The following is a 12,151-nucleotide window of genomic DNA, read 5'->3' as shown; positions in this document are numbered from 1 at the left end:
ACTTTATATTATAAAGGGGTGCTATATTTGTCAGAGGCTTTTTCTGCACCTAATGAGATGATCATGTGGGTTTTTTTCCTTTTAGTTTGTATATATGGTGGATTACAGTGATTGATTTTTATATGTCAGCCCATCCCTGTATCCCTGGGATGAAGCCTATTTAATCATGGTAGATGATATATTTGATTTGTTCTTATACTCAGTTTGTGAGTATTTTATTGAGTGTTTTTGCATCAATGTTCATAAGTGAAATTGGTCTGAAATTCTCTTTCTTTATTGGATCTATGGTTTAAGTATCAGGGTGACTATGGCCTCATAGAACAAGTTTGACAATGTGTCTTCTGTTTCTACTTTGTAGAATAGTTTGAGGAGTATTGGTATTAGCTCTTTTTTGAAAGTCTTGTAGAATTATGTACTAAAATAATCCAGTCCTGAGCTTTGGTATTGTTGGTGGTGGTTACTGCCATCTTGGAACAAGGATCCTGTATGCCTCTACTGTCCAGAAGGTTTCCACGGGGGGAGCAGTAGGAACTACGGACCAGGCTGGAATTCTGTCCCTGGTATTCAGGAGTTGTCCTTGAGGCAAGAAGAGTCTGAGTTCCGGATGCAGGAGCCATGCATTTCTGGAAGTCAGGAGTCATGTTTGAGTAGTTAGAAGACCCAAGGGTGCCTAGAGCCTAGGACCATGTGTGAATTTTGGACCTGGGGTCCCAAGTTGCCTCCTTTTGACCAGGAAACACAGACTTTGGCATTTTGCAGTCAGCAGCCAGATCACTCACTCCCTTTGTCTGAAGCCTCTGATCTTCTGCTACTCAGATTTGGTACATATTAAGTGCCACTACCTTGGAAGTCCTCTCAATACCCGTAATTTTATCTGTTGCTCCCATTATTCCTTCCTGCTTCGCCCTCTCCTCTCCCTCTTCCCACTTTATTCTCCTATTGTCCTCCCCTTTGTAATATACATTCTATTTTCTTTTCTTAATGAGATCTATCTGTTCCACCCCCCCCCCAGTGTCTTATCTATTTCTACCCTCTGCAATTCTATGTATTGTACCTTGATTATCATTGACTCAATTGGTAATATTCACATGTAAACAAATGCATACCATATGTCTTTCTGTGTCTGTGTTGCCACACTCAGGCTGACTTTTCTCTAGTTACTTTACCTGTAAATTTCATGATTTCGTTTTTATAAATGGCTGAGTAGTACTCCACTGTGTATATGTACCACATTTTCTTTATCCATTCATCTATTGATAGACATCTAGATTATTTTAAATTTCTAGCTATTATGACTAAAGCAGCAATGAATATGGCTGAGCAAGTGAATCTGTGGTAGGATGAAGCATCTGTTGCCATTCGTATATAAGAGGACTGCTGATTTTCATAAATTAATTTTGGTTCCTGCTACATTCCTAAAAGCATTTATTAGCTGTAAGAATTCCCCAGTGGAATTTTTAGGATAGCATGGTTAGTGTCACATCAACTACACATAAAAATACTTTGATCTCTTCCTTTCCAATTGTCATCCCATTGATCTTTTTCAACAGTCTCATTGCTGCAGCCAAGACTTCAAATAGGAGGACTATTGATTTTTATGAGCTAATTTTGTGTCCCGTTACATTCCTAAAAGTGTTTATTAGCTGTAGGACTTTCCCAGTGGAATCCGTAAGATCACTTATGTAGAGTGTCATAACCTCTACAGATAAAGATACTTTGATTTCTTCCTTTCCAATTGTCATCCCATTGATCTCCTTCAATAGCCTTTTTGCTGTAGCTACGACTTCAAGTGCTATACTGAATAGATATGGAGAACATGGACAGCTTTGTTTTGTCTTGTTTCTGATTTTAGTGAAATTATTCAACTCTTTCAGATTTTCCAATGTAGTGGAGTATAGATTTTTATGTTCCTATGATTCTCTGGATATCTTTAGTGTCTATTGATATAGGTGCCCTTTCATCTCTAATTTTGTAAACTATCTTCTCTCTCTGCATTTTAAGTTGGATAAGTGTCAATATTATTGATTTTCCCCAAAGAAACAACTCTTTGTTTCATTGATTCTTTGTATCATTTTGTTTACTTCTACTTTATTGATTTCAGCTCGGAGTTTGATGATATCTTGTTATCAACTCTCTTTGTGTGGTGTATTCATTCTGTCCTAGAGCTTTCAAACGTGCTGTTGCTGTTACATTACAAGTATGACATCTCTTCACCTTTTTCATGTAGGTTCTTTGTCCTATAAACTTGCTTCTTAGAATTGCTGTCACTGTGTTCCAGAAGTTTGGATATGTTGGATGTGTGCTTTCATTCAATTCTAGAAAGTCTTTAATTTGTTTTTTAGGTTCTATCTTGACCTCTTTTTCATTTAGTAGTAAGTTTTTAGTTTCTGTAAGTTTATAAGCTTTCTGTTGCTTCTGTTGTTGCTGATATCTAACTTTAATCAATGGCACTCAGAAAAGAGGCAATGTGTTATTTATTTCAAATTTCCTGTATCTGTTCAGATGTTTTATGTCTGAGTATGTGGTCATTTTTGGAGTAAGTTCCATGAGGTGCTGAGGAAAAAGGTATATCTTTTGGGCCAAGGTGAAATGTTCTGTAAATATCTGTTAGGCCCATTTGAGTCATAAGGGATGTTAGCTCCAGCATTTCTCTATTTACTTTCTATCTGGATGACCTATTGGCAAGAGTGATGTATTGAAGTCTCTTACTATCAGTCAGTGTGTGATGGTCAATGTACAATTTAAGCTGTAGTAGTCTTTCTTTTATGAAGTTACTTACCCTTGTGTTTGGTGCATAGATGTTAAGAACCACAATGTCCTCTTGGTGGATTTTTCCTTTGATATATATGTAGTGTCCTTTCCTATATCTTTTGATTTGTTTTGGTTTGAAATCTATTTTGTCAGATCTTAAGATGGCTATCCTTGCTTGCTTTACTTTGTCCATTACTCTGAATATTTTTTTCATCCTTTTACCCAGAGATTGTGTTTGTCTTTGATGTTAAAGTGTGGTTTTGGTTGGAGAAGAAAGATGGATTCTGTTTTTTCAGTCACTCTCTGTTAGTCTGTGTCTTTTTTAAAGACTGTTGTTGTTGTAGCAGTGGTAGTGGTTGTGATGGTAAAGTGTGTTCATGTTTTTCTCCTCTTTTCAAATGAAAAGAGGTGGCTTGGGATTATTTATTTCTTATGTTTTCCTGGATGTGGTTTACCTCTTTAAGTTGGAGTTCTAGTGCCTTCTGTAGGGCTGGATTTATAGATAAATATAATATTGCTTAAATTGTTAAAAAGGTTTATTTATAGATTATGTATACAATGTTCTGTCTGCATGCACACCTATATGCCAGAAGAGGGCATCAGATCACATTATAGATGGTTGTGGGCCACCATGTGGTTACTGGGAATTGAACTCAGCACCTCTGGAAGAGCAGGTGGTGCTCTTAAACACTAAGCCATCTCTTCAACTTCTTGAACAAGTCTAACTGACCCCTGCTTTCCAGGGTTTCCTCTTGTTTTCCTTTTGTTGATAGATCAAAACGAGAAATATAGACTTATTTGGCTAACGTGTATGAATACACTTGCACACATAGGAAGTTGTTTTGTTTTAGATGTGGAGCCCTAAGTTATGTACCTAAATCAACTTGTATCAAAACTTGCATTACCAATTGAATAACATCTTTTTAGACCTAAAACATCTCCTTAAATCCTAAACAACTAAGATTAACTGTGGGACTATAACTATCTAAGCTTCAACCCCATCAGAGACCTGAGAAGGATAAATATTATCTGAATAAATAGGAAGTACAGAGCAAGCAACTTCCAAATCTATAGAAATCACAGATTCTGCTAGACATCTGGACAGTCATCCAAGATATCTCTATAATGTTGGAGCATCATCTTCAGCCTTCAAGCTCAGAATCTAATAGACTTTTCTATAAAGCAAAGTAATATGAAGGACTTGCCTAACTTGTCCTTGCAAAGCTCAGCAACTGACTTTCCGGCATCCAGTTTGTCCAGGACTCTGTCTGCAGTTGAAGCAAGGCCATGCTCTTTTCCAGTAGTTAGTTTACTACATATAAAGCCACCTCCTAAAGGGGAAGTTTTTTATGCTTATCATCTTCTTTGAAGTCAAAATGCGGTGTTACCAGGAGCTGACCTGTCTCATTGTAAAAAGAATCAAATTAAAAAAGAATCCTTAAATGCCATTTTCTATAGATCTCTGAGGTTTCTCAAAACCACCTCTCTATTGCTAGTGTATCTTATTTGCTTGTGTCTAGCTATATATTGACTGATTAATTTAGAAAATACCTGTGAGCCAGGTGGTGGTGGTGCACACCTTTAATCCCAGCACTGGAGAGGCAGAGGCAAGCAGATCACTATGAGTTTGAGGCCAGCCTGGTCTACAAAGTTAGTCCAGGACAGCCAAGGCAACCCAGAGAGACACTGTCTCGAAAACAAAAAACAAAAAAACAAAACAAAAAAACAGAAAATACCTGTGATTAACTAAACTAATACCAAACAAAACCACAAGTTTGATTGACTATTAGTTCCCATTTCTTAATTATCCTAAACAGTTTGTGATAGTAGCTTTCAAAAGGACTAGAACTTCAGATGGCATTTTTACAGAATTATGTAGGAACAATACCTTAAAAAGGGTTGATAGATAATACGCTATAGCCAAAATATAGCCTTAAATTTGTATCATTTTACAAAAAAATCTACAAGAGTAGGTTCAATAAGCTACTTTTTCCTATTGTTCCTATATTATTTCTGTACCCCCCTTTGTTCTTTTTAACTCTCCCACCCTTATATAAGAAAGAAAAATAGAGAAAACAAAAAAGAAAGAAAAACCTCTAAGTTTAAGTTCATATATCTTGTTTCCTCTCTGCCCAAGACCATTAATAAATTGCAACCAAACCACCTAAAACAATGACAAACACTCATCATCCACTGAATTATAAAAAAAAAACATCCACTCCACCTTTTGGGAATAGGGCATCATTCTGTTAAAATTGCTTGCTGCTAATTTGGGATGTAGCTTCCTTTTAGGGGGCCAAGAGATTGGGAAGATGGTCAAGTCTTAAGAAAGCTAGCTGAAACATTTGCTGTCCAGTCTCTATGTGCGATGGAAAATTGCAGGGCTTAACTGAAGTCTTGGCTGGAACAGCCTTTGAGACCGGACCATCTTAGCTGGCCGTTTTGAAGTTGATCTGGAGGCAGGTTTTTGAGAAAACAGCTATTGAAGCAGCCTGTGTGGCTGGATCATCTTGGGTGCTTTTTTTTTTTTTTTGTCTTTGGTGCCTGGTCCTTTTTCTTCAGATTTTTTACTTGTCCAGTGGTCTCTGGATTCCCTAGTTGGATTTTTTTTTCTCCTGGAAAGATGAAAACAAAACTCTGTTCAAACCTTAACTCTGATGTTTTCTATGGTTGTTTTTTTTTTTTTTAAAGAAACATGGATTCTCTCTCTATTGAAATAAAAAAAAAGTTATTTTGAAAAATTGAAACTAAAGATAACTTTATGTATATTTATGTTTAGGTCACCAAGGACTTTCACCTTGCATTTCAGCCTGCCTTTTACAAATACCTTTAAATTAAAATCACTAAATCCTATGTGCTTGTCTCCCAAGTGCTGGGATTACAGGTATGAACCATCACCATCCCACTCATTGTAACTCTTGAATTTAAAAAACTATTAATTTATAGAGATCCATCTGTGTCTGCTGGAATTAAAGGCATAACCTACTACCACCCTGCTTAAATTTTTTATCCTAGCTCCAATTCACTCCAAAGTCTTAGAGATTTAGAAAACAAGTTTGATATGTAGTGACCCTTTGAAGTTACTTAAAACAATTTTTAATCCCTTAACTGATTTAATACCAAACAACAAGAATACCCTGGTTAACCTTTTCATAGTTGATATTTTTGAAAGATGAACACATGTCATGCCCTGCTTATGGACAACCTGGACAGGCTGACTGTTCCTGATAATATCTTTTAATATTTTTTCAGAAGCATTTTTGTTATAACCTGCTTAAACTCTATAGTCCCTCCTTGAGACCTACTTTAGTTCTTAGCATAACTGTAGCTCCTCTGAAACACCTGCTGTCACCTTTAGCATATCAGAAGCTATTTTGCCTCCAAGTCTCCATTTTGACTTGCTGCTTAGAATAAAACAATAGATAATAAACGCATGTTACCATCACATCCTGCTATGTTCCTTTCTCCTGGAATGGTGGGTATCCTAGCCAATCAGCTTGAAATATTTTGTCTAGCTAACTAGATACGATGCACTTGGAACAAAATCTATTATGTTTAGCTAGTCAAAGTAATGCATTGCTGCCCCTCCCCCAGCTTCCTACACTTGGTTACCTGGTTATGATTTTTTCATATAAAAAGCCTGCCTTTGAAACATACCAGCATTACTGTCTGGCTCCTGAGACCAGATGTGGCCTTGACTGATCAGTTTTTTTTCAGTGTTCAATAAGTTTCCATCAATCAATCTGAGTCTCATGTTTGAGTGGCCAGTGTACAGCTATTCCTGAACCAGTAACACTTTATTGTATAATTTGGAGGAGATTGGAGGAATGTTAATCTGTGTTTTCTACTGCTGTAACAAATCATGTCCACATAAATTCATGGCTATATTAACCATAAATGGCTTTAATGTTCTTATCTTTTCTTTCTGGCCCTATACACTCAACCCACCCTGCACTTTGTTTTATCTGAGATAATTTTCTAATCCTTAGAAGGTGAATATTTTCCTAGTGAAGAAGCTAATCTGGATGTGAAGATTTTGATGAAATTATTGTTACATTTGAATCTGTGTCTATTAAACCTTCAATTCCACCACTTATTAGTATTTTCAGCTTAGGTCTCTGATCATTTATAGAGATTTGCCAAAACATTTGTTTTGTGGTCTTTATTGAACTTTTTGTTTTATCTATTGAAGCTGCTCTATCCCTGATTATATCCAGATGAATATTGTTTTTAACAACAGACACTCAATCTTTTAGTTGCTGTGTGGATATGTTTCTCCTATGGGGTCAGGCAATGATTGAAGCACATTTGATATCAGGCCTGCTGGAGGACTTTGCCTATCCCTTGTTAATCTGCACTTGTTAGTTCAATGCTGGCCCTTGTCACACCTTCTGCATATTCCAGAAGGCAGAGGCCTTCTTAGATTATCTTTAGAAAAACCATTGTTTCTAGGAATGCCTTGCCTACAATTGCTTTTCAAATGGCCTTTCTTACCACAATTAAAACATCTGCCACTTTCCTAAGTCTGTTAGAAATCACTTCTTCTATCAGATTAGGATCATACACATAAGGTCCAATATCAGCCATATCTCTAATCCATTTTCTATTAATGCTGATCTTGCCCTTAAAGGTCTAATCACTCTTTTGCATTCTGAATTAACACTTTCAAAAGCCAACTATTTAATTAGTACTTTTCTGACTTCTGATTCTGATACTATGCTATTTATAGCTGAAGTCATTTTTTTGAAAAAAAATCAGTGAAAAGCTTCTTTTGAGCCTTGTATAATTTTAGTAAATGATTCAGACCTCTTTCCTGATTCTTCAACCTTTTCCCAAGCATTTAAAGCTGGCAGACAACATAATGCCAAGATGTGAGCATCAAATTCAAACTGCCTTTGTAAATCAGCATATTGACCTTTGCTTAGCAAACGATCCTGGGAAATAGCAATACCTCTGGCACGGTTTTATTGTTCTATGGCTTTTGCTTCCTTTTTCCACCATGATCTCCATTGTAATTGAGGAGCAGGTTCCAATGTTGGTGTTGTCAAATATTTCCGGTCTTGGGGATAATCCTGTTACGAGTTGACTATGAATTTAACATCTGTTTAACATAGGATGAGTGCACAGCATAGGAGATTATCACTTCCTTAAATCGCCTCAAGTCTAATATGTCTATAAGATGCCATTTAAATTTATTATAAACTTGAGAATGCCTATTATCTCCTGCTATGTCCTGTATAGTAATTAGATCAACTAAGGCTGGGTTTCTAACAGCCATTTCCTTTCAGTTTCATTATGCAGTGGTGAAGCAGGCTCTTGTCTAAAATCTCCTGTCTGTGTCTATGAATTTTCCATACTCTCATTTATAAGTCTTTGTAAGGCCTGTCTAAATTCCTCTGTCTGTATCTTATTGTTTTTCTTAGGTCTTTCTAATGTTTGTCTAATTTCCTCTGTCTATTTTTCTTAATCTCATTTATAAATCTCTTTAATTTTCCCTCTAAAGTTTATATCAATCCACTTTTCATATTTTCTTTTTCCTGTATTTCTAAAGGTTTTTTTCTTTGAATGAGTACAGAAAGCCATTATGGCTATTAAGAATAAAATATAAAATACCAAAATGATAATAATCATAATTGGCATTAAGCCAATTTCAGTTAAGCTACTTAGCTTTTTGTTGTCTGCTTCTTTTTTCAAGCCATCTAGAGTAGCACTAAACAGGATTCTAAAACCTTCCATTATGGCACTTCACATCCTTAATTCTCTCCTTGAGGGCTTCCCAGATGACTGACCAAATCTGATTGGTTATCAGTTTGTCCAAAGCTGGGGTGAGCTCTCTGTCTGTAGGGTCATGCCACTCATTGGAGCACCAAAATGTGGTTACAAAAAATTAAAATCCCAACTATTTAATTTTACCAGGAACCAGATGTTGGGGCGAAAACCTGCTGGTTCAGGGAGGCAGAGAAAGCACCCAATTGGCCTTCCTACTCAGCTCACATCCCAGAGGAAACATTAAAAAGCCCAAAGCTTGAAGCCAAAAGCTTGCTAGCTCTATGACAGACCAGGAGGAAAAGCAAAAATACTAAAACTAAAAAGCTTGCTACCTTAAAGCTGAAAAGCCCCCTCTTCGTATCAACAATATCTTAAATACCTCTCAACTCAAAGTCCCTCCTCCTCTTTAATCCCTATCAGATGGTTTCTTGCTCCACCTCTTTACCTAGAGTTAACTTTATCAAATCCTGTGTACAGAAAGATCTTGGATTAAAAGTGTGTGTTAGGGCTTAACCACACCACACACAAAATAGGTTTGCACAGCTCATAATCAGAGGTTTTACAATGGAATCAAGCATCTTGGAACAGGCTATATAGAATATACAGTGTAATTCTGTTTATTACTTACTTTGATTTTTGTATATCTTGGGCAATCACTGCTCTAAAATGATAGGATCTGAACACAATATTGGCAAATCCCTTATTTTATAATTTTTTTTGTTAGGACTATTCGAACAAAAGGATATTTTGTAAAAGCAATTCTGATGCAGGGCAATCCATGTTTTTATACAATCCTCAGCACCAAAATTGTTGAGTAGTTTTCATCTTTTACAGTAAACATGTAAGACATATAAAATGTTCAAAACTTTTAAAAACCAATATTTTTTTTATCTCTTTACAGATAGTCAAGGAAAATATTCTGAAGTAATCAAAAAGTCCAGTGCAATCGAACTGTTATTTACACTATACCCTCCTAAAGGTGCCAAAGTGAACATTAACACAAAACTCAGGTCCACATGGCTGAGACCCATGGTGGATGGAGAAGAAGGCTATAAATACATAGGTAAGATGCTTGCTTTATCATCTAAGGAGGAGAAAATTCTATGTCGTGCTCTATAACTCTTACTATTACTTAGATGTTGCAGGGTTACATGTGCACATTGTACAGTGTCCTCTTTACTTTCTAGGTGTTGTGTCCACAGCTTTAAAAGTAGATATTTTGTACTATTGTGCTTTCGCTTGTATAGTGGAATCTCAGTGTGCTAAACTATATCTGGATGATGGACATTTGGGCTGTTTTCACTTTGGCTTACTAACGTAAGTCTTCTACGGACATCTGCATGCAGTGCTATGCATATTCGTGCAAACGCGCTCACATATACTTTGCTCTTGGCTGTAGTGTTCCAGTGGAGATCTTGCCATTGCATGTACCCCACCGGAAGAGATGTGCAAATTGGTTTTTTTCCACACTGTGATCAGGGTTTTTTATTTATAGCAAGTCCAGGATAATTTATTTAATAGTATCTCTTTATGTTTCTAATGTGCATCTTCAAAATAACTAATCATATATGAAGTTTTTGTACTTAAATTTTTTATTTTTCCTTGGTAAAGTCTGTCCAGGTGTTTTGACAATTTTCACGTTATTGGGTTATTGTTAATCTGTGGAGCTCTGTAGGTATCTCTGGACACAAACCCTGCATCGCATCCATGCTTTGAATTCATGTTTCATCTTCTCTTAAATTGCGTCTTTTGACGAGATTTTTATTTGGTAAAGTCCAATGGACTGTTGTATTCCTTTTTGACTTATGCTTTTCCTGTCATTTTCAGGAAATATTGGCTGAACTTGTGGTCACAAAGGTGTTCCATTTTTTAAAATTCAGCTTAAGGGTTTATATTTTAGTATATAATTGGTTTTGAGTAAGTTTTTGTATGTGGCTTAAAGTATAGATGGAAAATATAAATTGCATCTTATGTCTAAACTTTCAACAGTATTTACTGAAAAGACTCTCCTGTGAATTAACTTCGCATATTGGTCGAATCAAAAAAAAAAAAAAGCTGGCAAACATGAATGAAATATGCTTGGTACCATTAGTTACAAAAGACATGAACATTAGAACTATAATGAGGTAATATTATTTGTCTATTAGAAAGAGTAGAACACTGTTGGTATTTAAAGCTACCGGTGTGATGTTTGACAAAAGTATGGAATGTATACTGCAGTTGAAAATACAAGATGGTTGAATCACCTTGGAAATAATTTCAAATTTTCTTTGAATGATAACTATGTTCAGCCACTAAATTCAGACATCCTCTCCTTGGTGATTACTGAAGAATAGGAAATAACTTTTACATGTAACTTAAAAATAAAAAGAAATTAATATTTTTTATATTTTGATAGTATAATATAATTACATATTTCACTTTTCCTTTCCTTCATCCAAACCTTCCCATTAGCCCCCTTCCTCTTTTTCAAATTAATGGCCTTTTTTCTTTAACTGTTGTTATATATTGTGAAATAATTTTTATACAAAGGCCAATAGCATCATTCATAATGTGTAAAATCTGGGAGCAACATAAATGTCCTTTATTTGGTTAATGGGCAAACAACATTAAATGTTGCTATATAGTGATACTCAGAAATAAGTAGGAATAAAATGTTGCAAAGCACAATGTGGAGATACACTGTTGCTAAGCACATGATGGGGATGAATATCAGATGCATTATGATAAACAAAAGAAGCCAGATTCAGAGGCAGTGTGCTGTATGGCTCCATTGAAGTGACAGTTGGGAAGAGGAGAAAAAAATCCAACAAAAACCAGGTCTGTGACTTGTAAAACTGAAGGCTTGTGACCAAGTTTCAGTGTAAAGGAGCTGCATAGGGGACTTCTTAGAGTCATGGGCCACTTCTGCATCTTGATCCGCATATTTCCTAAGCATGTGTACAGGGGACATACAATTATAGAGGAGTCAAACTCCATAAAATGAGTTTTATGGAGACTAGAAAATTTGTACTATAGACACATTCAAAAAAAGATACAGAGTAAAAAGAGAGATTTTTCAGTGTCCTACAGTTCTGTTAAAGGTGTAATTTATCTTTAGTTATTATAGAGTTATATGCCAATCCACAGTGGGGTATTAACACACCTTCCTAAATGGCTAATATTAGAAGGCTGGTTATCCCCAGTGTTATCAGAGATATGCAACCACTGGAAAACCAGCATTCCCCTTGTGCAAAACTGAATAGCCTTGTAATCTTCACAAAAAGCTTGCCGCCCTGTTTAAAAAGTTAAGCATGCACTGCACTATTCAACACAGGTATTTGATATTTACCTTTCTTCTAGGAGAGACTCAAACGACCAACGACAGGTTGTATGATGTGACATATAGATGTAGAATACTTAGAAATGTAAACAACAGAACCTTAAAAGTAGTGGGATACAAGAGAATGTGGATACATGACATAATTCTGTTGAATGAAAGAAGTGATGAAAGGGCTGGATGTTACATTATACTCAACTCAGGAAGTTATAGAGTAATCCATAGTGAGTGAAGGAGACTGATGGTTGTGTAGGAAAGTAGGTTAGTGTTAGGAGCAAGAGGTAGTGGATTAAACAATTAAGGATGATAAAA

The 12,151-nt window shown here is 35.9% G+C and overlaps 1 protein-coding gene across 4 annotated transcripts in view; it reads left to right on the top strand.

The window, feature by feature from the left end:
- IQCM (IQ motif containing M) overlaps positions 1-12,151 on the top strand; it is a 440,692-nt gene that overhangs the window by 363,190 nt on the left and 65,351 nt on the right. For all 4 annotated transcript variants that reach the window (XM_084755724.1, XM_084755722.1, XM_084755723.1 and 1 more), the window contains one exon: positions 9,422-9,583. In XM_084755724.1, coding sequence (XP_084611850.1) covers positions 9,422-9,583 — 162 coding nt within the window. The remainder of the gene's footprint in view (positions 1-9,421; positions 9,584-12,151) is intronic.

Source organism: Acomys minous, assembly GCF_964271855.1.
Source record: "Acomys minous genome assembly, chromosome: 14".
Classification (NCBI taxonomy): domain Eukaryota; kingdom Metazoa; phylum Chordata; class Mammalia; order Rodentia; family Muridae; genus Acomys; species Acomys minous.
Note: the sequence above shows the minus strand (reverse complement) of the source record. Positions and strands in the feature narration are given on the sequence as shown.